This window comes from Lytechinus variegatus, chromosome 4, assembly GCF_018143015.1.
Source record: "Lytechinus variegatus isolate NC3 chromosome 4, Lvar_3.0, whole genome shotgun sequence".
In the NCBI taxonomy this organism is placed as follows: domain Eukaryota; kingdom Metazoa; phylum Echinodermata; class Echinoidea; order Temnopleuroida; family Toxopneustidae; genus Lytechinus; species Lytechinus variegatus.
This window is the reverse complement of record NC_054743.1, coordinates 60,496,042-60,523,356: the sequence shown is the minus strand read 5'-3', so window position 1 is coordinate 60,523,356 and position 27,315 is coordinate 60,496,042. Positions and strand designations below refer to the sequence as shown.

The following is a 27,315-nucleotide window of genomic DNA, read 5'->3' as shown; positions in this document are numbered from 1 at the left end:
TGATTAATTTATCATTATCTTTTTTTTTGGGGGGGGCGGTAAAATTTGAATAAGCAATAAGTTGTAAGTTGTCAGGTTTACAATAATCAGTGAGGTTACCACAAATAACCTTGACTTTGACTTACCTCACTGAGTATCTCAAAGTGTCTTGGGTCCTGTCCGTGTTTTAGTTTGACCTCCGAGTGACCGTAATCTACTCTGAGGATACGAGGCCACGTTGGCCAGGGGTTGTTAGAAGCTCGGCTTGGAGGGGGCTCCGTCAAGATCTCAAAGGTGGTGATTGACTTGGCATCCTTGCAAGAAATGGATGAAAAAAAAAGGAAGAAGTCAGTGATCATTTTTTTGTCTATTCCTATCAAATTAAAATACATTAACTCTTTTTGCACGCTGAATTATTTTGGGGGGGATAAAAATGACAATTGTTTCCATGTTATTTTCTTTTAATTCAAGATTTCCATATTGCACCATTGATTTAAAATTATTATTAATACATGTATACAGATATTATCCAAGAACTATTTCCTTTTATTAGCCTATCTAATTTAAAGGTACTGTATGGGAATTTAATTGTAAGAATGTGCAAGATTGCAACATCAGCACACAGAGGGTTAAGATTCAACACATTGTATCATGAGTCCATTATCAGTCAAGAGTGACATTCAGGAAAATGTATAATAGAGTATCATTTTGAAAATGTTTGGTAATATTGTACGTTTGTTTATATACTATTTCACGCAATTCACAGATTTGAATACATGCAAAGGAATATTCATCTATCCAGACCCGTATTCAGCCAGCATCTTCATCAAATCATCACTTCTGATGACATAAAGCATTGCCATAGTAATAAGTTGCCATCGCAACATATGAAAGGAGTAATTGCATCCTACACCCTCCAAGATCATCATGCCTGTCACGATTGCCATTACAATAATCATCACCACCACCATCATCAGCAGTAGCATCATTCCCGTCACAATCAATGTTGGAGCCATCATTCTCATTGTCATCAAAATCTTATGTTATCACCAACATCACCATCACCACCTCCATCACCACTATCATAATCACCAGCACCATCACCATCACCACCTCCATCACCACTATCATAATCACCACCACCATCACCATGCCATTATCATCATCTTCACCATCACTTACCATCCTGAGTGAAGTGCCAATACAATCCACACCGGTATCACCTCCTCCAATGATAACAATATCCTTGCCCTTTGCGTCAATGTAATCAGACTGGTTACCCATCTGTCTTTTCTGCCAGGGTTCAAGGAACTGCATAGCGTACTTGATTCCACTGAGGTCACGGCCTGGATGATGGGAATAAGTTTAAGATCTTCTCCATATTAGAATTACCACCATTGTCATCATCATCATCAAATCCACCACAACCAGGGTCATCATCATCAACTCCATCATCACTAGCACCACCATCATCATCATCAACTCCACAACCAACGCCATAATCATCAATTTCATCATCCTTATCACCAATTATAATCATCATCATCATTATCATCATCATCGTCATCATCATCACCATCATCATTATCTTCTTCATCATCATCATCATCATCATCATCACTATCATCATGATCATGATCATCATTATTATTCATCATCATAACCACCACCACCACCATCATTATCATCAACATCATCATCAACTCCAATATCACCAACCCACCTGGTATTGGCAGATCTCTAGGCCTGGTTGACCCCATGCACAGTAAGACGGCATCATTCTCCTTCATCAGATCCCAGCCGTTGACATTCTTTCCTATCTCGGCATTGGTCACAAACGTCACTCCTTCATCTTCCATGAGCTTTATTCTTCGTTCAACAGCCTGCAAACGTAAATTAGAATGAATACGTCTCTTACACGTGAAACCGAAAGACACAAGACATCATTATTATATTGCCTAAGCAATAAGATGTGAATTGTATGTTTTCCAAGAGAGTGATAAGGATCCTTGTTATTTCATCAAGCATCCTCATCTTAAAACCATGATCGGTCAATATAACTGGCAATTATTAGTACCAGTCATTATTTAATTTTCCTGTTAGCTAAAAATAAATGACCATTCAAGTAATTAATTTCAGCCAATCACTTGATTAGGATCCAAATCACCGTTTTATAATAATTTTTATACACAAGTGCCAACACCCAAGGGATATGTAAGGTTGGATTGTACAAAATGATTAAAATAAATGTAATAATAAAAATGAAATTTGAAATATTTCTAAGTATGAAAAATTAAATTTCTCTCTTACACTCTTGTCCATCTTCATCGTTGGAATTCCATACATCAGTAGGCCACCGCATCGGTCATTCCTCTCGTAGACGGTCACTTGATGACCGGCCTTGTTGAGCTGAGCGGCTCCGGCCAGACCGGACGGTCCACTACCAATGACAGCTACTTTCTTGCCTGTCCGATGGAGAGGGGGCTCGGGGCGGATCCATCCCTGCTCGAAGGCGTGGTCAATGATGGCGCACTCTATGTTCTTGATGGTGACAGGTGGAGCATTGATGCCTAGCACACAGGCTCCCTGCATGAAAAAATGAAGTTTGGATTTTACTCTTCATATTCTTTAGTCACCAATTGCATTATTATTTTGAAGTTATATGACAATGATAATAATAATATTTCTTTTCTTCATGTATGCTATTCAATAGCTAAATCATCAATGAGCATATCAAATGATGGAATATTTCCAGTGAGAAAACAATATTCCTGATTGAGCTTCCCGAACTAAGAAAATCTACTAGGTCATATCTTATCAAATGATGTATTAAAGACTCATCTATTTAAAAAAAGTTTGAAAAATAACAAGCAGCAAATATAAATGCATGATATAGCCATTGAAAATGCTTTGCTGATACTCCTGATAGCATGATTATTTACTGGTACATATATACCAGATGTGAAGTAGCTGCAACTCCCTCCCCACCCCCCCCCCCCAAAAAAAAAAAATAATACAGATGGGAAGCAGCTGCCACCCCCCCAAAAAAATAATATTAATAAATAATAACAATAATGAATAAAAAATAAAAATAAATAACAACCGCCTTGATTGAAAATTGCTTCATCATTGTAAATAGACACAAAAATTTTTGAGTGATCACTCACCTCGCAGGGAGCAGGACAGCATCTACCCGTGAACTCTGGGAAGTTGTTGGTCACTAGGAGCCTCTCGAGGGCGTCCTTCCATTGATCCTTAAAGACGAGATCGTTCCAGGAGGGGATGATGTTACCTAGCGGACATCCAGTGTGCGCCTGACAGAACGGCGTCCCGCAGTCCATGCACCTGCGATCATTAGAAGCAGAAGAGAGGTGGAAAACATGAGGAATAAAGCTTGAGGTGTGGAAAACACGAGGAAAAATAGTTCACTTCAGGTCAATTTGCCACTTTCTCAGCTAACTCATCGTTTGAGTTGTGCTGACATAAAAAATTGATTTGTTATTTGATTCATTTATTTACCAACAATATTCACATGTTTACATGTTATGAAACAATTGCATTGCATACATACCCTGTACATGTATGAAACATAAATGGTCTATGGGACCCGGGGGTTGTTTCATAAAGCTGTTCGTAAGTTAAGAGCGACTTTAAGAATGACTGGTGATCCTTTATTATGATCAATGGTATACTTATTAGCAATGGTATAGGATCACCAGTCGTTCTTAAAGTCGCTCTTAACTTACGAACAGCTTTATGAAATGGCCCCCAGGTGGGTGTTTCATAAAGCTGTTCGCAAGAGAGACTGTAAGAACGACTGGTGATCCTTTCTTGTAGAAAATGGTATACATGTATTCATTGGCGATGTTTAAGCGCATACAAGAAAGGATCATCAGTCGTTCTTATAGTTTCTCTTAACTTACGAACAGCTTTATGAAACGGCCCCAGATAATAGCACAATCAAGTGCTCGTCAAGACGGGCCCCACATATAATGCATTATTTAAAAACAAAAACAAAACAGAATTCAAATAATTGCAATATAATCCTTGTAAAGGGTTATCAGTAACATAAAAAAAATCTTTAGTGAACTTGTAAGTTAGTTTCCCCATTGTGTCCTAGACTTATCACTCCAGGGGAGCGTTTCATGAAAGGACTTGTCGGACGTTTTATTCGACAAGTCCCATTTTATCCGACAGTTACTATACTAACAGTGCCTCTCAGCCAATCAGAATCAAGGAAAGATGTCAAATCTGACAACTTGTCAGACAAAAATGTTGATGAAACAGTCCCCTGCAGTTCCATGGGTTAATTGTCGAATGAGACTCGCTCTCACTACATGTAGTCAAATGTTACTGTTTAGGTGTTGTGTGGATAATTTTATCACAGTTCAAGGGATGAGCTCTTGTAACATTGATGATTACACCACAGTATGAGCATCTTTTGGCAAGCCATCAATCAACACTTGACCACTCTCCAACCAGGTGTTAAATGGGTACCATGTACATGTGGGATGTGGACGACCAAGAGTATGCCTACATGTAGCAGCAAACTCTTATTGGAATGATCGGCAGTGACAGGAGAAAGGGCAGGCAATTTGTGCAGGCAAGCAAGATCCAATGACCAAGGTAGTGATTATAATTATAATGTATATCTGTGAAGTGCTTAGAGACAATGCACTGATGTATAGAGTGCTACATAAAAAGCTGAATATTAATATAAAAAAAATCTAGTTTGCCCCACCTTGCTGCCTGTACTTTGAGTTGTTTCTTGACTCCTCGGTGGTTGTAGATCTCACCCCAGTCCTTCATACGAACCTCCACACTACGGTACTGGTCGTTGTTTCTTCCATACTTGACAAAGCCTCTGAAAATGAAAATCCAAGAATGGGCATATGTTTAATAGTTTGCTGTGCAAACACTTCACTCAAGGAAAACATCTGAATACACAGCTAAAAATCCCTGGCAGTGACCTGTGCACAGAAGGTAAACAGCAATTTGTGGTTGTCTTTTATAATCTTTGATATCTTTATTTCTGTTATATGCTTAGTTTATTTGCTAACCTGGTCTTGTCTAAGACCCTCTGAATGGTCTTCTTCTCCTGTTCAACGTCTGGGATCGTTGACTCGATATCTATCACCTTGGGCTCCTCCTTCACATGCCTTCCATCTCCCGATCCATTCACACCATTGGTCAGTTCACCATTGGAGGAGTGGCCATTGGTGCCATTTGCTAGGCCATTCTGCAGAAGCTCCGCCTCCTTCCTGGCTTTCTCCTCTGCAAGTGCCTTGGCTTTCTTCTCTCGGAGAGCTCTACGGTATTCATTGGGGAAGACCTAAGCAGTGGGGATGTAATCTTTGTTTACTTTCATATACTGGGGGTGTGGCCATTGGTAAAGACACTGGCATTAGCATGTTAAGCAGGACCTGCTGGAAGAAGAGTCTTTGGAACTGAAGTGACTACCCTTGGTAAATATGACATTATTCTCATTATTATCAATTATATTGACGAGGCCATTCTGAAGAAACTCTGCCTTTTTCCTACCTTTCATATCTTTCAGAGAACTCTCTATAAAGTATTCTTAAGGGAAGATCTTGTAACTTTTTCCCAATCGATTTTACTTCACTACTCTTCAAGCAGGCAAAAATTCATTCCTTCCTTTCGGTGGCTACTTTTCACGACCTACTGCCTAAATCTGAAACGCTGAATAAGTGGTAACATTCTAGTGAATGGGTATTTTACAGGGCTCTAAACAATGCAAACTGACTACTAATATATCTTGTTTATAACCTATTCATTTATCAATTATGAAATTAAGAAAACATTCAATTTTAATATTTAGCAATAAAACAACACATGTATTTTTTAAATTTCCTTCAGAATGAATTAAAACTATATCGCTTTGGTTGTCAATTTCAAATACATGTACACATAAGTGCAGGTCTCTCTTTTTGAAGCTAAGCATTGGAGCCAGGCCTAAAATCAACCTAAACTTAGTTTCCACTACAGTGCACTTGATGAAATCTCACCTTTACAAATCGTTTGCTTTCCGTTTCCCAATTGTCTAGTATCATGGTTGCGACCTTTGACCCAGTGTACGAGATGAACTCAGCAAGACTCTCTTTGAGGAAGGTAATGTCAATGTCTTTGACGAGAGGCTCAAGAACAACCGACTCTGTATTGCACTTTGGATAGAAATCATTCCAACTATAAAAAGGAAGAAATAGAACAAAAGCGTTAAAAAAAATCCCAAAATAGTACAGAATGTATTCACTACTTTATTTAGAAAATACAACATAAGTGGTACGATTCCTTCACATAATCAAGGTACATGCGGATAATTCGTTTTTCTGTTTCCGAAACGGAAAAAGCAAAAACAGAATATTGAGTGAAAACCGTTTGTATTTTCATTGTTACAACAGAAAAACAGTCGTTTTTTTGATAATTTGGGTCAGAAATGAAAATATAAAAATAAAAATATTGAGAAACAAACTGTTTTTTCATTTTACTGTTTTCTTAAAATTGTTTTTCCTGCAAATTGAAAAAATAAGTAACTTTTATCAATTCAATTTATCGTTTTGTCATGTGAAAATTAAGAAATTAAATTAAACATTTTAAAATTTTGTTTTGTGTTTCACAAATTGAGAATTAAACACCTTTTCTGAATTCGTTTTTCCGTTTTATGCTTTGGAAATCGAAAATTGAACACATTTTCTGATTTAGTTTTTTCGTTTTCGCTTTCACAAATTGAAAATTGAATGCGCTTTCTGATTTCGTTTTTCCGTTTTTGCTTTTGCCAATTGAAAATCAGAAAATTGAAGAATGTCCTCAACGTTTAAAAAGGCGCGGTTTCTTTGAGCTGAGCGCTCATCACTAATAATAATAGTACATTTCTTAAATACGCATAACACCTACAGGTCTCTATGCACGTGTGACTAAATCAAACATTCTGAAAAAGGTGGGTTTTTAATTGAACTTTGAATTTCTCAAGCTGGGTAATATTTCTTAATGTCGATGGAAGAGAATTCCATTGTGCTGGTGCAGCTTTCTGGAAAGCCCGATCCCCATATGATTTGGTCTTGACAGTAATTTCAGAGAGAAGATTTTGTGAGCCAGAACGGAGATTACGCTTAGGTTTATGAATCTGGACAAGTTCTTGAAGATAAGCAGGGGCAATACCATGAATACATTTGAATGTTAATATGAGAAGTTTATATATGATCCTTGATCGAATGGGTAGCCAATGAAGGTCAGATAAGATAGGGGAGATGTGCTCGAATTTTCCTTTTCGAGTTATAAGTCTTGCAGCAGAATTTTGGATATGTTGTAATTTATCAAGAAGCGATTCCGGTATTCCGAATAGTAAACTATTATTATTATCTAAGTGACTTAAGATGAAGGCATGTACCGTAAGTAACGGTGTATTAACCGCACCTTTTTCTCGGCGGGATAGAAGCAAAAGTCGGGGGTGCGGTTTATACACGGTGACGGGTCTGAGCCAGCCCGCCGTAACCCCTCCCGTACATGTACAATGTCTGCCAGATCACAACACATCGAGTGGCCGGGCGTAGCCGCCCAGGCAATGTCGATTAGAGAGGTATGAGCCGAGGGTAATGGGAAGCAATTATTATGATCTTAATCAAATATTGTCCATAACAAACGCACCCACCTTCATGACACTAATTTTGACTTTATTCTTGATTCAAAGTAGTGAAGTTCCCTGGCTAATTTAAAAGAGACGCCAAGCATACTCGGTAATATTTTGTCACTGCTGAGCGAGAGTTGAGTGAGCTTAATTATTGCGTTGTAATGTGGTTGTAGTGCGACTTAAGCTGGCGCTATTCAAAGTCCCTTTTCGCGCCAGCTTGTTTTTTCCTTCCTGTTTGCTTTTCATAAGATACCATGTAAACCACGCACGAGAGAGACGGCACGAAGCCGTAAAAAACAACTGGAAAGAATGTCAATTTATTTGTTTCTTGAACCTTCCTGTAATCCCGTATCCAAAATTCATGCTAAAACATCAAATTTCTGAAAGTGATTGTGAGATTGTGATGCAAAAAAATGTGAATGTTTCTTCCTCCTATGCTGGGAAAGACACAGATCATAATTTGATAAGATGTACTGGCATGACTGGTACTGTATCGTAGTTTGCAATGTAATGGCAGTGCTGTGTGTGTACACTGTGACTGTGAGGTGAGTGAGTGTATAAGTTGCCAATATTGTCGGCCGGGACCGTTCTTTCTTTCTAACATTTGTAGATGAATTGATCAAGAACAGCATATTTCCGCATACCGGTAATCTCTTTGGATACTTTGAAATCTTAAAAACTTAGATTTTGTTTCTTTGTACATGTACCTCAAATATGCATGTAAATGTGAGAATTTTTTTTTTTTTTTTTTAGTCCAAAGTTGGGGGTGCGGTTAATACACGGGTGCGGTTAATACACCGTTACTTACGGTACTAATTTTTCTGTTGTTTTCCTATCAAGATATTTTCTCATTTTCCCAATTTTGTGTAACCCAATTGCAGCAGCCCTACAAATATTGTTAACATGGGACTTCATTCCTAATTCATTCTCGACAATTACCCCTAGATCCCGTGCCTTGGAGACTGGCTGAATAATAGAACCAGCAACATTTAGAGTTGAGACATTATCTGAGTTTCTGTGACGCGATGTTATGTGCAAGATTTCAGTTTTCTCAGAATTCAACTTCAAACCATTCATAATTTCATCTAAACAGGACTCTATCCTAGGGATAATTGAACTACGGTCCTTATCTGAGAACATCATATATAACTGGGTATCATCTGCATATACAATTCTGCTCATACCTTGCTCCTCAATAATGGATTCTAGAGAAGCAGTATACATTATATAACACAGCGGTCCCATTACAGAACCCTGAGGTACGCCATCTGACAACGAAACTGGTGCAGATGACACATAATCAATTACTACACTCTGAGAACGATTTCTAATATATGAGTTGAACCAGTTCAATGCTAGACCTGAAAAACCATATCTGGAGGACAGACAAGATAGCAAAACATCATGATTAATACAGTCAAAAGCAGAAGAGTAATCAACCAACACAAGAAGTGCTTCCTTGCCCTTATCAGCCGTTAGCAGGAGGTCGTTGTAGATATGAAGCATAGCTGTTACAACACTATGGTCCTTTCTATAAGCTGATTGTGTTTTGCCATACAGATCATTGGATGAGAGATAAGCATGAACCTGCTTAGCACATGCCCGCTCAATTATCTTACCAATGAACTTCAGTTTAGCTATCGGCCTGTAGTTTTTCAGCACCTCAGGATCTAGTCCAGGTTTTTTCAAAAGAGGATTGACATTTGCCTGTTTAAGCGAATCTGGAAAGTGGCCATTTCTGAATGACAGGTTGATGATTCGAGCAATCACAGGAGACAATTCATCAAAGACCTTATAATATATTACTAGACCGAAAGCTGCGCGCGCGTTCAGCACAAAACAAATGAGATTAGACTCCGCCTACCGCGATCATTTGAAGACAAAAATAAGCCCCCATTGACATTCATGAGCGTAAATATATTCATATTCCGGCCTTGTCATTGGCTAAGAGCGTCATTAATACGCGATTTCCCCGATTCTTTGTCATCGATACTAGTGGTATCGTGTTACAGAAGTAATTATTCATTTGACCTCATTACGTCATCTAATTTATTCATTCTGAAACTTTTCTTTCCACACAAAAATGGACCTACGAACACTCCGGTGAGTACGTATAAATTGATATAACCACATGAATTCAGTGGACTATTTACAAATATTCCCACTGTATTTTGTGATCTTAGGTTATTTCTCTACCAAATTAGAGAGTTTACTATCATTCTTCTGTTAAAGGAAAGCAGAATTTGGTCTTTGAAATTGAAGTTAGATTGTCATCGTCGCCCAGTGCAGCCTGTATGTTGCTTGCAGTGTTGCGGTTATGCCGCTGTGTTAACCACATGTATTTTGTACGGGCTCCTAGCCGATTGGGCATCGAGAGAATTTCGGGCCGGTTTGGTTCACCTCCAATTAACAAGGACCAACCCACGATTGATTAAAGCAAGAAGAATGAAGCTTCTTTTTGTACACTGTAACGTTAGATCTAGAGGGAGATCTGCATCTATCTTCAGTAGATCGAAACCCAGTCAGGAATAAACTGTGAAGTGGAGTGTGGATGAAGATATATTGCCTGTCATTGTGTCAATCCTCACTTTCAGTTTCAGATATCAAATTTATTTTGCATAACTTCAGGCTTCTTCATTTAGCCCCCACCCATTTTAACTTATTATTTATAAATAGGGTCTATAGTTAGACTCCTAGACCAAAAGCTTCAGTCTCTCTATTTTGGTTGTTCCGCTGAACTGTGTTGGCTCACTCACGAATAGTAAAAAAATGTCAGAAATTGTTGAATAAATCCCCAGAAACGACGGTTATTCCTGTATACGAAATAATATGCTGCCCTGCATGCATGTTTGTCTTATTATCAATAGGCTAGATCTAGGACCTAGATCTAGATAGGCCTAACGTTAGATCTAATTTCTAACTTGGTTAACAGAGGATCTAGGCCTAGTGTTACTGTTGCTTCTTATTAATATTATTTTAGACTTAGATCTAGGCCTACGGTACTTCACTTTTATTCGATGCTTTCTAATTCTAGGCCAACCTAATTCAAATCGAGTCATCTAAATTATACTTTCCCAACCCGCGACACTTACCCCAGGCCCAGGGCTTATGATCTAGGTCTGTAATTTAGGCCTAGATCTAGGTCTGGGCCTAAACGACTCCATTTACATGTACGAGTATGCCTGTCAGTGTCAGTGGACTAGATCTAATCTTGGTCAATAATGGCAATGAAGTTTAAACTTTTAGCCAGGAATAAAAGACATCAAATCCATATAGGCCTAGATCTCAGTTTAGAACCAAAGCTTTACTTTCTAGGTCTAGATAGATCGAGAGTCCATCGTTACTATCTAGATCTAGACCTACGAGTAATTTAGATACGCGAATGCTGTTGCACAGCTCTGAGTCTTGGACTAGATCTATACTTTCTTACAAATAGATCTAGACCTAGTGCATGAGATGAAATTATGTTAAAGTCAAATGAAATAAGATTCGGAAATAAAAAGATGCAGATGTTTCTTTTTGGGGGGAGGGCAGACATTTGAAAAAATTTAGAGAAACCTAAAATTCAGAAAGCGAGGGCCAGAAGTAACCAATATTACCTATGGCCGTTTTGTGCATTTTCTAAAATAAAATTGAAGGATGTCATGCAATTCTTTTTTTGATGAAGGTTTTCACATTTCATCTCTTACCCAAATCCCTCCCCTATACATACGGCCATGAAAAATATCACTTCTTATTATTGTACTCTCTTTTCTTTCACAAACAGGTTGAGTTTGAAGAAAAAGAAAAACAGGTCGAGTTTGAAGGACAAGAAAAACAGTATAGAGGTCTACCTATATGGTTCAAGATGATGATCATAAGTGCATGCATCATTTTGCAGATTCTCATCCAGGTATAAAAGTTAAACTAACCCATTCAAATTTACAGATACATTACATGCATTGAATGTTAACCATGTTTACATTAAATAAAAATAACCTGAGCCACAAAGAGGTAGGATCTGTACGGAACATACACTTCTTAAATATACAGGCTCTCGAGTCTAAAGTAGAACCAATGTCAAAAGTTATGTACTTTGGGCAAATTTATAAAATTAGGACATGTCCTTGATCTACTAGTAATTAAATTGCCTTTTTATTTCCTATTTGTTTATAAACAAAGCAATATTTATTTTTCATGAGTTATATTTTATAAAATTCATTTTATTCATTCTTTAGTGTGATATTCATATTTCATATTTGTAGATTTACGATGTTTTTTTGGTTTTACATTTTGTCTAATAGGATGATGCAATTTGACAATTTCCATGGAGGTGATTGATGATGATAAATAATTGGTGAAGTAGGCCTAATAGAACAGTGCCTGGACCACAGAGAGAAATACAAACTACAGCAGTTATGAGTGAGTGAGTTAGTGATTATTTTTGATAATGGAGGTTGTTCACATTTTTTGGCAACAAATAGACCTGCCTTTGAAAAACCCATTTCAATTTTGTTTCTAGATTATAGTTAGTGTCGTTTTTAATTACAGATCAAAATATTCTGTGCAACAAAACACATCAACTTTAATTCTGACTATTCATATAATTTACATATGTTAATTTATATATTCATATTTACAAGAAATCTCTGTCATTTTTTCGAAGAGTACATGTAGTTAGAATGGAGAGTGGTATGTAAACTGCAGAGAACATGTTTAAGTTATATGCTTTATAGAAGTACAACTTTATAATTAGAAGTAAGATTTCCAATGGTATGTGTTGAAGAAACATATATACCTATGCATAGTCTCACTTTTCTTAAAACATTTGTTTTATAAATCATGACAATTTAATTGATTTTCTTTCTCTATTTTTTCAATCTGCAGGACTGGTGTAACAGATGTTTTCATTCAAGAAATCCAACTATTGAACATTGAAGACTTAGGAACCACGTGATGAAGATGGAAAAGGTTTTTTTTTTCCAAGTCCAATTAAAAAAAAAAATTATCATCACAACCCAAATTCATGACGTATGAAATTTCTTATTGATTTTCATTAAAATTGGTTGCAAAAAGAGAAGCTATAAACATACAAATAGGAGCAGCGGATTGAAGTTGCTTGAAAGTGGGGGGGGGGGGCACAGGGAAAATGCTGTTTTATGTGAAATTTTTAAAAAGTTGCGAGCAAGCAAAATTTTGACATTTTAAAAACAAATATCCAATTTTGTGATAGATTTCGACAAAATATTCAAAATATATTTCACCCTTTGCTTTCCTTTTTCTTTTTTTCCCCTTGGTCGTGATTTTTTTTTTTTTTGGGGGGGGGGAAGAGCATTGGCAGCAGAAGGCAAAAAATTTAGGGGGGTTGTTGCACCCACAAATGTAATAACGCCCACAAATGTAATAACGCCCACAAATGTAATAACACTTTACCCACAAATGTAATAACGCCCACAAATGTAATAACACTTTACCCACAAATGTAATAATTTCACCCACAAATGTAATAATGCACTTTACCCACAAATGTAATAATTTTTGATCGCCCACAAATGTAATAATGACTTTACCCACAAATGTAATAAATTTGAAGGGATTTTTGGCAAATCCGTTCTGAACTAAAATCGTATAGTAATGCGTTCATATAGCACTAAAGTGCAAAGTCTCTTTTCCTGACCCGGTTAATTAACAAATTATAATATAAATCCAAAGTCTTTATTCCAGACCCGGTTGTTTCAAAAATTATAATATAAATCCAAAGTCTTTATTCCAGACCCGATTGTTTACAAAAAGATAATATAAGTCCAAAGTCTTTTCTCCAGACCCGGTTGTTTCAAAAATTATAATATAAATCCAAAGTCTTTATTCCAGACCCGGTTGTTTAAAAAATAATGATATGAGCCCAAAGTCTTTATTCCAGACCCGGTTGTTTCAAATATTATAATATAAGTACAAAGTCTTTATTCCAGACCCGGTTGTTTAAAATATAATCATATAAGCCTAAAGTCTTTATTCCAGACCCGATTGTTTCAAAAATGATAATATAAGTACAAAGTCTTTTCACCAGACCCGGTTGTTTCAAAAATTATAATATAAATCCAAAGTCTTTTTCCAGACCCGGTTGTTTAAAAAATAATCATATGAGCCTAAAGTCTTTATTCCAGACCCGGTTGTTTAAAAAATTATAATATAAATCCAAAGTCTTTATTCCAGACCCGGTTGTTTCAAAAATAATAATATGAGCCCAAAGTCTTTTCACCAGACCCGGTTGTTTCAAAAATTATAATATAAATCCAAAGTCTTTTTCCAGACCCTGTTGTTTAAAAAATTATAACATAAATCCAAAGTCTTTATTCCAGACCCGATTGTTTCAAAAATGATAATATAAGTCCAAAGTCTTTATTCCAGACCCGGTTGTTTAAAAAATTATAATATAAGTACAAAGTCTTTATTCCAGACCCGGTTGTTTAAAAAATAATCATATGAGCCTAAAGTCTTTATTCCAGACCAGATTGTTTCAAAAATGATATTATAAGTCCAAAGTCTTTTCACCAGACCCGGTTGTTTCAAAAATTATAATATAAATCCAAAGTCTTTTTCCAGACCCTGTTGTTTCAAAAATTATAATATAAATCCAAAGTCTTTATTCCAGACCTGGTTGTTTAAAAAATAATGATATAAGTCCAAAGTCTTTATTCCAGACCCGATTGTTTCAAATATTATGATATATGTCCAAACTAAGATACGATAATGATGTTCCGGTGGAATAAACATGAGAATCGAGCCTAGTCTTCTCTCCAGACCCAGTTAATTAAAACTGGTGGAATCAAAGTCTTTGTTGTTGTTTTAAATTATACTGAACGTATTGTGAATATACGCGCTATGAGTAAATTGAGAATCAAGCATAGTCTTTTCTCCAGACCCGGTTATTTAAAACTAAAAACTAAAACCCTATATAGTAATGCCTTCATATAGCACAAAAGTCCAGTCTTTTTCCAGACGCAGTAGTTTCAAAAATTATAATGTAAGTCCAAAGTCTTTTTTCCAGACCCAGTTATTTCAAAAATTATAATATAAGTCCAAACTAAGATACCGTAATGATATTCCAGTGGAAAAAGAAAAATCGAGCTTAGCCTTTTCTCCAAACCTTGTTATTCAAAAATTGTAAATAACAATACAACAACAACAAAAACCGTATAAAGACCCCATAATCTTATTAATGCTGGATAACATGGATATATAGCGTAGTCTTTCAGCCAGACCCAGTCATTTGTTTTTCAAAATAAGGCTAAGAGTAAAAAATATAAATAACTCCAAATCTAATACCAAGCAATCTTTGAACCTAAGAACATGTTCTTAAAAAGAGGTTTAGAATGTTGTCTTTATTCCAGACCTAATCATTACAAAAATTACAAAAAAAAATCTTCTTACATAAGACCCTATCATATTCTCTTGGAATAACATGAGTTGTAAAACGTACTCTTTCCTCCAGACCAGGTTATCTAAGAAATTAATTAAAAAACAAAATCAAATCTAAAACCAATTTTTAAAATTTATACCCAGTAAAAAATATGTCTGTACCCCACACCCAGATTCTTTTGTATAATAATACTAAGACCCCTACAAAACATTGTAGTTATGCATTTGCAAAGAAAACGTCCATTTTCCAGACTTGGTTATTATTTAAAAATAAAATTGTCTAAAACAAATACCCAATAATCTAACTACTGTGGAATAACATGGAGATCGATTGTAGACTTTCCTCCAGACACAATTATTTCAAGAATAAAAAAACAATAAAACCCAACCCCCAACAACGAATCTAAGAACCAACAATCCTCCAAATTAAGACCAAGTACAAAAGCACATGTTTAGAGCGTTGTCTCTATTCCAGACCCAGTCATTTACAAATTAATTCAAACAATCTTAAAAACATAAGACTTTGTCATATTCTTATTCCTGTTGAATAACATTATTATTATGCTTAGACCTTCGTCTAGACCCAGCTATTTATAAGATAAACAAATATTGAAAAAATCAAAGCTAAGACCAATCTTTAAAATTAAACCCAGTTAAAATGCTTGGGTTTAGAGAGTTGTCTTTACCCCACATCCAGTTCTCTTAAAATACAAATTAAGCAAAAGATTAATCTAAAAACTTAGACACCAGCATCTCTCAAACTATAAAGCCCTTTGATAAGGCATACCGTAAGTTGGTATACAACTTGTTTTTGTTTGATGGAAGTGAAATGAATAAAATTGAATTGAATTGAATACCACAAAAACGTCAAATTAATAAAAGGTGTAAATATTCAGATCTGAATGGTACGCGCCTTAAAAACCCAAAATAACAACAACAAAAACGTTATTCTACATCAATGATATTGTGGCGTCTTTGTTAATATTGTTTGTCTGTTTTTATCGTTTCTAATAATTTCCTATTTTGAAATAACTGCATGGGTCTAGAGCAAAGACTACACCATATTTAAAGACTGGGCGTTGTGGCGTGCGCCTGTAATCAAAGCTATGTGGGGAAGTTACAAATTGATGCAGAGGTTCGAGGTTCGAGCCCTTGTCACGTCTTTCGGATGGTGACGTTAAAGGTCGGTCCCAGACGTAAATAATCATATCTGATTGAGACACGTCTGACAAAACTCAAACACACACACACACACCCACACACGTTTGCCCCCTGGAAAGATTAAACCTCAAGATGTTGATGGACCTGAATCCACCGAGGGGACAGCCTAACTCCGTAACTCTGGTACGGGTGTGGGAGGGGGCTCTTCTTTCTTTGCCTGTCTCTCTTTCAGTCATATCAAATCAGTTTTTGTCTCACCTGCGAAGCAAAGTGAGACTATAGGCGCCGCTTTTCCGACGGCGACGGCGGCGGCGGCGGCGTCAACATCAAATCTTAACCTGAGGTTAAGTTTTTGAAATGATGTCATAACTTAGAAAGTATATGGACCTAGTTAATAAAACTTGGCCATAAGGTTAATCAAGTATTACTGAACATCCTATTAGAGTTTCATGTCACATGACTAAGGTCAAAGGTCATTTAGGGTCAATGAACTTAGACCATGTTGGAGGATTCAACATCGAAATCTTAACCTGAGGTTAAGTTTTTGAAATGTCATCATAACTTAGAAAATATATGAACCTAGTTCATGAAACTTGGACATGAGGTAAATCAAGTATCATTGAACATCCTGCATGAGTTTCACGTCACATGACCAAGGTCAAAGGTCATTTAGGGTCAATGAACTTTGGCCGAATTGGGGATATCTGTTGAATTCCCATCTTAACTTTGAAAGTTTATGGATCTGATTCATGAAACTTGGACATAATAGTAATCAAGCATCACTGAAAATTTTGTGCAAGTTTCAGGTCTCATGATTAAGGTCAAAGGTCATTTAGGGTCAATGAACTTTGGCAGAATTGGGTGTATCTGTTGAATTACCATCATAACTTTAAAAGTTTATGGATCTGATTCATGAAACTTGTACATAAGAGTAATCAGATATCACTGAACATCCTGTTCGAGTTTCAGGTCACATGATCAAGGTCAAAGGTCATGTAAGGTCAATGAACTTTGGCCATGTTGGGGTTTTTTGTTGAATAACCATCATATCTCTGTAGGTTTATTGGTCTACTTCATAAAAAGTGGACATAAGAGTAACCATGTATCACTGAACATCTTGTGCGAGTTAGAGTAGTATTCAAAGTCAGCACTGCTGCTATATTGAACCGCGTGATGCAGGTGAGACGGCCAGAGGCATTCCACTTGTTTTCCTATCTTATCACTTCTTGATCACATAAATTCTCTCTCTCTCTCTCTCTTTACTGAACGGGTCAATATAACCACATAAAATATATCTTAGGCCACTGAGATTATTGGAATTGTAACTAATAAAAAAATGCTGAATATATTACAAATGGTGCTTGGTACACTGAAAATTTAAAGTACCGAAGAACTTGTTAAAACTTTATCCCCTCTTGCTAGAATGATTTTCTTTTATATAATATCTCATAGATCGTCGATCAACAACCTTCGTTTACGGGAAGTAATCGCCATATTGTGTGCTGATATCTTATTCCTCAGTTTTTTGTTTTATATGTAGGTTTTGTGTTTTTTTTCATAAAAAAAGGAATGAATATACAAGAAATAATAATAATAAACAAGTGGAATGCCTCTGACCGTCTCACCTGCATCACGCGATTCAACATAGCAGCAGTGCTGACTTTGAAAACTACTATAACTCGCACAAGATGTTAAGTGATACTTGGTTACTCTTATTTCCACGTTTTATGAACTAGACCAATACACTTACAGAGATAGGATGGTAATTCAACAAATACCCCCAATGTGGCCAAAATTCATTGACCTCACATGACCTTTGACCTTGATCATGTGACCTGAAACTTGCACAGGATATTCAGTGATACTTTATTACTCTTATGTCCAAGTTTCAAAAGTCAGATCCATAAACTTGCAAAGTTATGATGGTAATTCAACAGATACCCCCATTATGGCCAAAGTTCATTGACCTTTGACCTTGGTCATGTGACCTGAAATGCCACAGGATGTTCAGTGATACTTGAATACTCTTATGTCCAAGTTTTATGAACTAGACCAACATACTTTCAAAGTTATGATGGTAATTCAACAAAAAAAAAAACAATTCGGCCAAAGTTCATTGACCCTAAATGACCTTTGACCTTGACCATGTGACCTGAAACTTGCCCAGGATGTTCAGTGATACTTGATTACTATTATGTCCAAGTTTCATGAATCAGATCCAAAACCTTTTTAAGTTTTGATTGTAATTCATCAGATACCCCCAAATCGGCCAAAGTTCATTGACTCTAAATGACCTTTGACCTTGGTCATGTCACGTAAAACTCATGCAGGATGTTTGGTAATACATGATTAACCTTATGTCCAAGTTTAATGAACTAGGTCTATATATTTCTTAAGTTATGATGATATTTCAAAATCTTAACCTCAGGTTAAGATTTTGATGTTGATTCCCCCAACATGGTCTAAGTTTATTGACCCTAAATGACCTTTGACCTTGGTCATGTGACGTGAAACTCTAATAGGATGTTAAGTAATACTTTATTAAAATTATGGCAAAGTTTCATGAACTAGGTCTATATACTTTTTAAGTTATGATGTCATTTCAAAAACTTAACCTTAGGTTAAGATTTGATGTTGACGCCGCCGCCGCCGTCGCCGTCGGAAAAGCAGCGCCTATAGTCTCACTCTGCTATGCAGGTGAGACAAAAAGAAGTAATACAAATAATACTAAATAAAATTGTTACCCTACTTCTCATACAGTGGGTGGCAAAAATAGTCAATCATGACTTATTGCCAAATAAAAACATGGAATGCAATGGTTATCCCCTCTTGTTAGAATGTTTTTCTTTTATATAATATATCATAGATCGTCAATCAACAACTTTATCGTTTTCGGGAAGTAATCCCCTATTGTTTACTGATATCTTATTTCCTAGTTTTTTTCATATGTATTTTAATGTTTTGTTATTTAGGTTTTTTCAAAGAAAAAAGGAAGGAATATACAAGAAATTATTTTTTAAGGACAAGTCCACCCCAACAAAAACTTGATATGAATAAAAAGAAAAAAAAATCAACAAGCATAACACTGAAAATTTCATCAAAATCGGATGTAAAATAAGAAAGTTATGGCATTTTAATGTTTCGCTTCATTTCGCAAAACAGTTATATGCACATCTCGGTCGGTATGCAAATGAGGAACTGATGACATCACTCACTCACTATTTCTTTTGTATTTTCTTAAATGAAATATGAAATATTTTTATTTTCTCGTCATTGTCATGTGAAATGAAGTTTCATTCCTCCCTGCAACACGTGGAAATTTATTATTTTAACATTTTGTGCTTTAGGCAAGGTGGTCCTAATTGTCAAATTCGTAAAAATTGAAATAATGTATAATTCAAACAATGAAAACCAAAAGAAAGAGTGAGTGAGTGACATCATCGACTCTTTCATTTGGATGTAGCTGGCTCGTTCATATAACTATTTTGTTAAAAATAAACAAAACTTTGAAATGTCATAACTTTCTTATTTTACATCCGATTTTGATGAACGTTTCAGCATTGTGCTTGTCTGATTTTCCTCTATTGATTCAAATCAACATTTTTTCTGAGGTGGACCTTTAATGGTTGCAGGGTCTTTGTTTTGTTGTTGTTGTTGTGTTTCTAATGACTTTTATAACTGGGTCTGACAGAAAGACTAAGCTACATTTCCATGTTATTCAACATAAATAGTAAATAGGATCGTGGGTCTTTGTTTTTTTTTAATTATTATAATTTTTTAAATAAATGGGTCTAGAAAAAAGACTTTGGACTTATATTATAATTTTTTAATTAACCGGGTCAGGAAAAAAGATTTCGCATTTATGTGCCATATAAACACATTACTATAAAGTTTCAGCTTTTAGTTACCGGGTCTGGAGCAAAGACTATGCTTGATTTTCAATTTACCATTAGCGTCTGGAGAAAAGAATAAGCTCGATTCTCATTTTTATTCCACTGGAATATCATTAATGTATCTCATTTGGGACTAAAATTATAATTTTTGAAATAACCGGGTCTGGAAAAAAGACTTTGGATTTATATTATGATTTTTTTTAAACACCCAGGTCTGGAAAAAAAATTGTGGATTCATATCATGATTTTTGAAACAACAGGGTCTGGAAAAAGACTTTGGACTTGCATTATTATTTTTTAAACAACCGGGTCTGGAATAAAGACTTTGGACTTATATAATCATTTTTGAAACAATCGGGTCTGGAATAAAGACTTTTGGCTCATATGATTATTTTTTTTAACAACCGGGTCTGGAATAAAGACTTTGGACTTATATTATTATTTTTTAAACAACCGGGTCTGGAATAAAGACTTTGGACTTATATTATTATTTTCTAAACAACCGGGTCTGGAATAAAGACTTTGGACTTATATTATTATTTTCTAAGCAACCGGGTCTGGAATAAAGACTTTGGATTTATATTATAATTTTTGAAACAACAGGGTCTGGAAAAAGACTTTGGATTTATATTATAATTTTTGAAACAACCGGGTCTGGAATAAAGACTTTGGGCTCATATTATTATTTTTGAAACAACCGGGTCTGGAATAAAGACTTTGGGCTCATATTATTATTTTCGAAACAACAGGGTCTGGAAAAAGACTTTTGGCTCATATTATTATTTTTGAAACAACCGGGTCTGGAATAAAGACTTTGGGCTCATATTATTATTTTCGAAACAACCGGGTCTGGAATAAAGACTTTGGATTTATATTATAATTTTTGAAACAACCGGGTCTGGAATAAAGACTTTGGGCTCATATTATTATTTTTGAAACAACCGGGTCTGGAATATAGACTTTGGATTTTTATTATAATTTGTTAATTAACCGGGTCGGGAAATGAGACTTTGCACGTTTGTGCTAAATGAACGCATTACTATACGATTTTAGCTTAGAACGGATTTGCCAAAAATCCCTTCAAATTTATTACATTTGTGGGTAAAGTCATTATTACATTTGTGGGCGATCAAAAATTATTACATTTGTGGGTAAAGTGCATTATTACATTTGTGGGTGAAATTATTACATTTGTGGGTAAAGTGTTATTACATTTGTGGGCGTTATTACATTTGTGGGTAAAGTGTTATTACATTTGTGGGCGTTATTACATTTGTGGGCGATTATTACATTTGTGGGTGTAACAGGGTCCACCAGAATTTATCCACCTAAATCTTAGAAGGGACCACAAAAATTTCCAGCAAAAAAAAGGTTGTCAACCACAATTTTAAGGGGGGCACAACAATTTTAAGGGGGGGTCTACCTGAATTTAGGGGGGACGCAGGAAAAAAAATTGACGAGCAAAAAAAAAAGAATCTCAACAAGAAATTTAGGAGGGGGGACTGTCCCCCACCTCAAATTTAGGGGGGACAGGTCCCCCTATACCACCGCTTCCACTGCCTATGGGCAAGAGTCCTTCAAGCCCCCCCCCTCCATCTGTACGAACCTGCTTATATACCCCACTCACATGAATTATTAAACTTAATGCACACAGGATTTCCTTCAGAAGTATATTATAGAAATGAAAATATTGTTTTCTTGTTTCAAAGGGCACTCGTCATGGTGACCATAAAACAGATCCTTCTCAAGTGAAAGGGGCACAGAACAAATTCTTTAGAAGCGCTCTTCTTGGGTAAAAAGGGGCAGTGATTCAAGAAAGGGCACTTTCAAGAAGGCGAGGGGGCACTTTGTATTACATGAAACGGGCTCTCAGATGGAAGGGCACAGAACACGTGGGGGGCATTTTTGGGTGAAACATTGCATATAAGGAAGAGCACTAATTGGTATTACCTAAAAAAGGTTCTCATCAGGTGAAAGGGACACAGTACACGTTCGTGAGGGGGCATTTTCTTGCATAAAAAGACACTTTTCAGTGCTTCAAAAAGTAGGGGGAATTGTGCCCCCCCCCCCCCAGCATACAAAAACATATTTATTTTGGTTCAAACTATTAACATACGCTTAAGAAAAAGGTAAAGCTTAATCCTCTGATAATGTGATTTTTTTTCTGGATAATTAATAAAATTCACCACTAACCAGAAAATTCCTTCATGTCTTTCATTTGTGTTCATATAGTATTTGTACCGAGCTAAAATGAAAGGGATTTGGAATTGGCAAAATTCAAAGTGAGACGGAGATCGAGAGAGGGAAAGAGTGATGAGAAGTGGGTTGAAAAGAGATGAGAAAGAAATGGAGGGGCACATAATTATGAAGAGATAATTTAGAGGGGGTGGTGAGAGAGCTGGTGTTGGAAGTAGGAACAAAAGGGGTGGAAGAGAAATAAGACGAGATTTTTGGAAACCAGGAGACAGATAACAAGTGGGAAAATAAGAAGGAAATATATGAAAAGTTAAGTTGCAAAAGGGGCTAGGGCCACTCCAAGAAAATCATTTTTTTTTATTCTCCCATATTGCAATATTCTTATGCGAAAATGAATTTTCATAATACCCTACCATTAGAAATTGGGTATAAAAGGAATCTACTTATCTTCATATTTTTTTAAGATATTATTTTCCAGAAAAATTATGAATGGACCTAACCCCTTTTGAAAAAAGTGAATTTTCTTTTTTTAGTTCACTTTTTATGGGAATTTCAACTTTTCTATGGTATCATCTTATAGAGCTACTAAAAATCAATTAAGACATAAAAATCAAATTTGATTAAAAATGGACCTAACCCCTTTTAAAAGTGAGCTCTTCATATGTAGGAGAAGGGCGGCACAAAAGAACATGAGTGGGAAAATGATTAAATGGAAAAAAAAACAAGAGTAAGAAATGCTGGAGAATAAAGGGGACAGGAAACATATTGAGCATGATAAACTGGGGCCCGTTTCATCATGAGTTACAAGTATGGTAACTACGAATACCAATCATAATCAAGGTTCCCACAGTTATCACAATAATAGCGATGTTTAAATAGCTCAGTGTAATTCATTATGAAACGGACGCCAGAAGCAGGCACGGGGATCCATGAAGATTTTTTTTTTTACTTCTCCAAATTAAATTTGTAACAAGAAATGACTCTTTTAGTGGTGAAAGTTATTTTTTTCAGTATTCATACTCAACCAGTGAAAATGAATACCATCATTGTAATAACCATGATTTGCCCCCACCCCACCTCCACCTTTTTACCTAATCGCGACTTGATCTACTCTTTTCATCTTCCCTTTTAGAATTAGCATAGGCCTATAAGACGCAATACAAACATTGTTTTTTAAGTGATATCACTTGTGATATCGATACTTTATAAAGCGCAACGTATCGTCTCAGATTTGCGCTTGCTTGATTCGCTGAATCCTTCGCGTCACGAGCGCGTAACAAAATGAATACATTAATAAATTTGCCAAGTTGACCTTTGTCATTGCGCTGGTGTGCGTATTGTCTAATACACGTACAAAACCACAGTTGACGAGGGAGCATCGTACAAAATTAATATTAATGGGGGCTTATTTTAGCTTCTAATGGATTAAACAAAATGGCGGTAGCTTCGGGGGCCTGCAATTCATCCACACATTTCTTGACAAGCCATTTCGGTAGAGGATCCAGCTCACAGGAGGTATATGGGGAATCTATAATCAATTTCTTCACTGCTTCAACAGTAACACAGTCAAACTCTAACATACAAGAATGCTCTCCTGGTGGCACATCAGTGGCTGGTTTAGGTGAACTTACAGGTGCTGACGCAAAAGAAGACGTGTCCCGGATCATATCCAACTCACACTTGATGTTGTCAATTTTGTCAGAGAAGAACTGTGAGAAATGTTCTGCAAGTTGGCGCCTGTTCATACCCTCGTTTGAAGGAAGGGTTTTGCTTGAAGATGGTGAGGATAATCTACAAACTTTCTGGAACAGCTGACGTGCACTACAGCCTTCAAAAGAAAGTCTGTAATATTCTTTCTTTGCCTGTTCAAGCATGTTCTTATAAAGAATACGTTGCTTTCTGAAGATTTGTCGATATACCTCAAGTTTAGATGAATTCCACAAGCGTTCCCATCTACGCAGATCCTGTTTGGCTTTACGGAGGGAATTATTATACCATGGTGCATGGGGACGGGCTCGAACTTCTCGTATCGTCTCAGGTGCATGGACATCCATAAGATCTGCTAGAACATTTTCATACTGATCGATGAGAAGATGGAGTGACGCAGAGTGTTGACGAACGAATATCAGATCGAAAGGCATCAATGTCCATGTCTCGAAATTTGCGAAATTTGACCTTCACCTTGTGTTGCTCTGGTTTACTCAAGTTCAACCAACATTCAACAACGGCGTGGTCTGATGGCAAAGGATTTGATGTCTTAACTTCATTGACGAAGTTATCCAAAGCTCGTGTCAAGATAAGATCCAAAGTGTGTCCGGCCTCGTGCGTAGGACCTGCCACCAATTGACTGAAGCTAGCCGAGGAAATGATATCATTAAATACCACAGCATTTTGATTGGAAGCATCGTCCACATGAAAGTTAAAGTCTCCGCACAGCATGACAAAACCGTGCATAGCAATACTATAGCTGGCACCTACACTTAGCTAGCGGGGCCGGCGCGGCCGGGCAGGGATGGGGAGCTGCCGCGCGCGCGCGCCGGGTGGTGTGCTAGCCACATGTATACAGTTTTATTGCGTGTGTACTCGTGCCACTAGTTCCTAACTTTTTTAGGCTTAAACAATTGCAAAATATTTAGGTGCAAAATACAAAAAGGACATTCTAGGGCCTAGAGAGAAAAAATAAAAAACGGTTGCTCAATGTGTAGACGGTAAGGATACTGGTGGGTTTTAAAACCTTTTTTAGTCTATTCGGACTCGCGGTTATGACTTTATTATAAGTTATGTGCTACACCTGCAGTAGTGAAAAGAGCTGCCGGGCGCTGTGGCTAGCACATGTATACTGTATAATATACTGTAAACTTAGCGCGCGCTCAAAGGAACCGCGTGAGACTGCCACGCTTTTTTAACGTTGGGGCAGTCTTCAATTTTCTGATTTCCAATTGACAAAAGCCAAAACAGAAAAACAAAATCAGAGAGCTTGTTCAATTTTCAATTTTTATAAAGCAAACACGGAAAAACGAAATCAGAAAAGGTGTTTAATTCTCAATTTGTGAAACACAAAACAAAATTTTAAAATGTTTAATTTAATTTCTTAATTTTCACATGACAAAACGATAAATTGAATTGATAAAAGTTACTTATTTTTTCAATTTGCAGGAAAAAAAAATGGAAAAACAATTTTAAGAAAACAGTGAAATTAAAAAACAGTTTGTTTCTCAATATTTCTATTTTTTTTTTATATTTTCATTTCTGACCCAAATTATAAAAAAAAACGACCGTTTTTCTGTTTGTAACAATGAAAATAGAAACGGTTTTCACTCAATATTCTGTTTTTGCTTTTTCCGTTTCGGAAACAGAAAAACAAATTATCTGCATGTACCTTGTTTGCATACAAGCATACTATTATTTCACAATTGAAAATTACAAAACTGTAATTTTTTGTCAGATATTGATTCTCTTTGTCTATTAATTACAAAATATTTTTATCATCATTTATTTTTCTTTTATTCTTTCATTACAGTTAATTGTGTTCACTTAATTTCAATTCATTCTTTATTTCTTCTATTCATATACACTGTTCTTTAATATAATATGCTCATTTTCTTTCCTCTTTTATGGGGTTATGGTTTTCATTTTTGCTTGTTTGAATACACTCTCATTGTTTGAGTGAATAGGGAAGTGTACTTCTTACACACCACTTACCAATGAACAAGCTGTGACTAGTTTTCATCAACAGATTACGCTATTCAGAGACGTCCCTATCACTAATTTAATACTTACACATTGTATACATAGGCAATACCACCAGACATTCCAGCAGCAAAGTTCCTTCCAGTAGCCCCTAGGATGATGGCCCTACCTCCAGTCATGTACTCACAGCCATGGTCTCCTACACCCTATATAATAAATCATATCAGTCGGAGAAATACAGCATCAATTTAAGTCTGAAATTTCCAAAAAATACTCATATGCAATTCTGTAAAAGCTGTACGTCTGACCCCCTACAATCGTATTAGGATTTCCTGACATTATTTATCAGTTTTCTAGTTCTTATACAAATTTGCAAATTGTTAAAATTGTTCATTTACAGCTCTGAATAGGGGCATTAAGGTCTAGTGGTTATGACTCTTCTTTCAATCTGAGGGACATGGGCTTGAATCCAAGCCATGGCGTGTTTTCCTTCAGCAAGAAATTTACCAACATTTTACTGCACTCAACCCAGGTGAGGTGAATGGGTACCTGGTAGGAATTTATTCCTTGAAACGCAGTGCACGAAACAGCTGCTCTGCTAAAGCCATGAGGGTAATTGGGCTCTATTACCGTACAGTGCTCAAATGGCAAGTGCTATATAAGCAGGTATAGTTATTATTATTGTTAAAGTCTGACCTCACATATGGCAAGAGCTCCAGAGTTCCTGACACAGAAGCGTTCAGCAGTCCATCCCCTGAAGAATGCCTTGCCACTTGTAGCACCATACAAGCACACATTGCCTACAATGATGTTCAGTTCAGACACAAAGCCCTCGGGGACATCACGGGGTGGGTAGACGATCACAGTCCCACCGGAAAGACCCTAGGAGGAAAAAAAATCCCAAAATATTTGTGTTTACTAAATAAGCCATTTTTTAACTGGATATACATGACCACTAAGTGAAAAACCTACAAGTCTTCTTCCTTCTCACCAAGAACCTGTAAGGACTAGAACAACTTCCAACAGGATCCAGCCCATTGATGCCTTCAAGGCCTTCTTGAATGGGATGCAGAATGTAACCAACAAAAATTACAAGTTGAATAACATTTCTTTGTAAAAGTCAAATTATCACTTAATTCAAAAGTCCACCAACTTGAAATGTGATTTGGACAGCAAATGACTTGATAGAATATCATAAAAAGCTAGTTTCCTAAAAAAAATTGTGATACCAAGTTCGTGTTTCAAAATTGAGCAAAGTCTGACTTCCTTGTTAAGTCTTTGTTAAGTGTCAATATGCACATGGAATTGAACACAAAATCTCATCTATGATTGCATACAAGCACATGTCTCTTG

At 36.2% G+C, this 27,315-nt stretch overlaps 1 protein-coding gene across 2 annotated transcripts in view; it reads right to left on the bottom strand.

The window, feature by feature from the left end:
* LOC121414432 (putative glutamate synthase [NADPH]) overlaps positions 1–27,315 on the bottom strand; it is a 56,005-nt gene that overhangs the window by 4,163 nt on the left and 24,527 nt on the right. For both annotated transcript variants that reach the window (XM_041607607.1, XM_041607608.1), the window contains 10 exons: positions 26,659–26,844; positions 26,053–26,168; positions 6,006–6,183; positions 5,040–5,311; positions 4,721–4,843; positions 3,147–3,324; positions 2,290–2,565; positions 1,703–1,862; positions 1,162–1,325; positions 126–293 (listed from right to left, as the gene is read on the bottom strand). In XM_041607607.1, the coding sequence (XP_041463541.1) occupies positions 126–293; positions 1,162–1,325; positions 1,703–1,862; positions 2,290–2,565; positions 3,147–3,324; positions 4,721–4,843; positions 5,040–5,311; positions 6,006–6,183; positions 26,053–26,168; positions 26,659–26,844 (1,821 nt within the window). The remainder of the gene's footprint in view (positions 1–125; positions 294–1,161; positions 1,326–1,702; positions 1,863–2,289; positions 2,566–3,146; positions 3,325–4,720; positions 4,844–5,039; positions 5,312–6,005; positions 6,184–26,052; positions 26,169–26,658; positions 26,845–27,315) is intronic.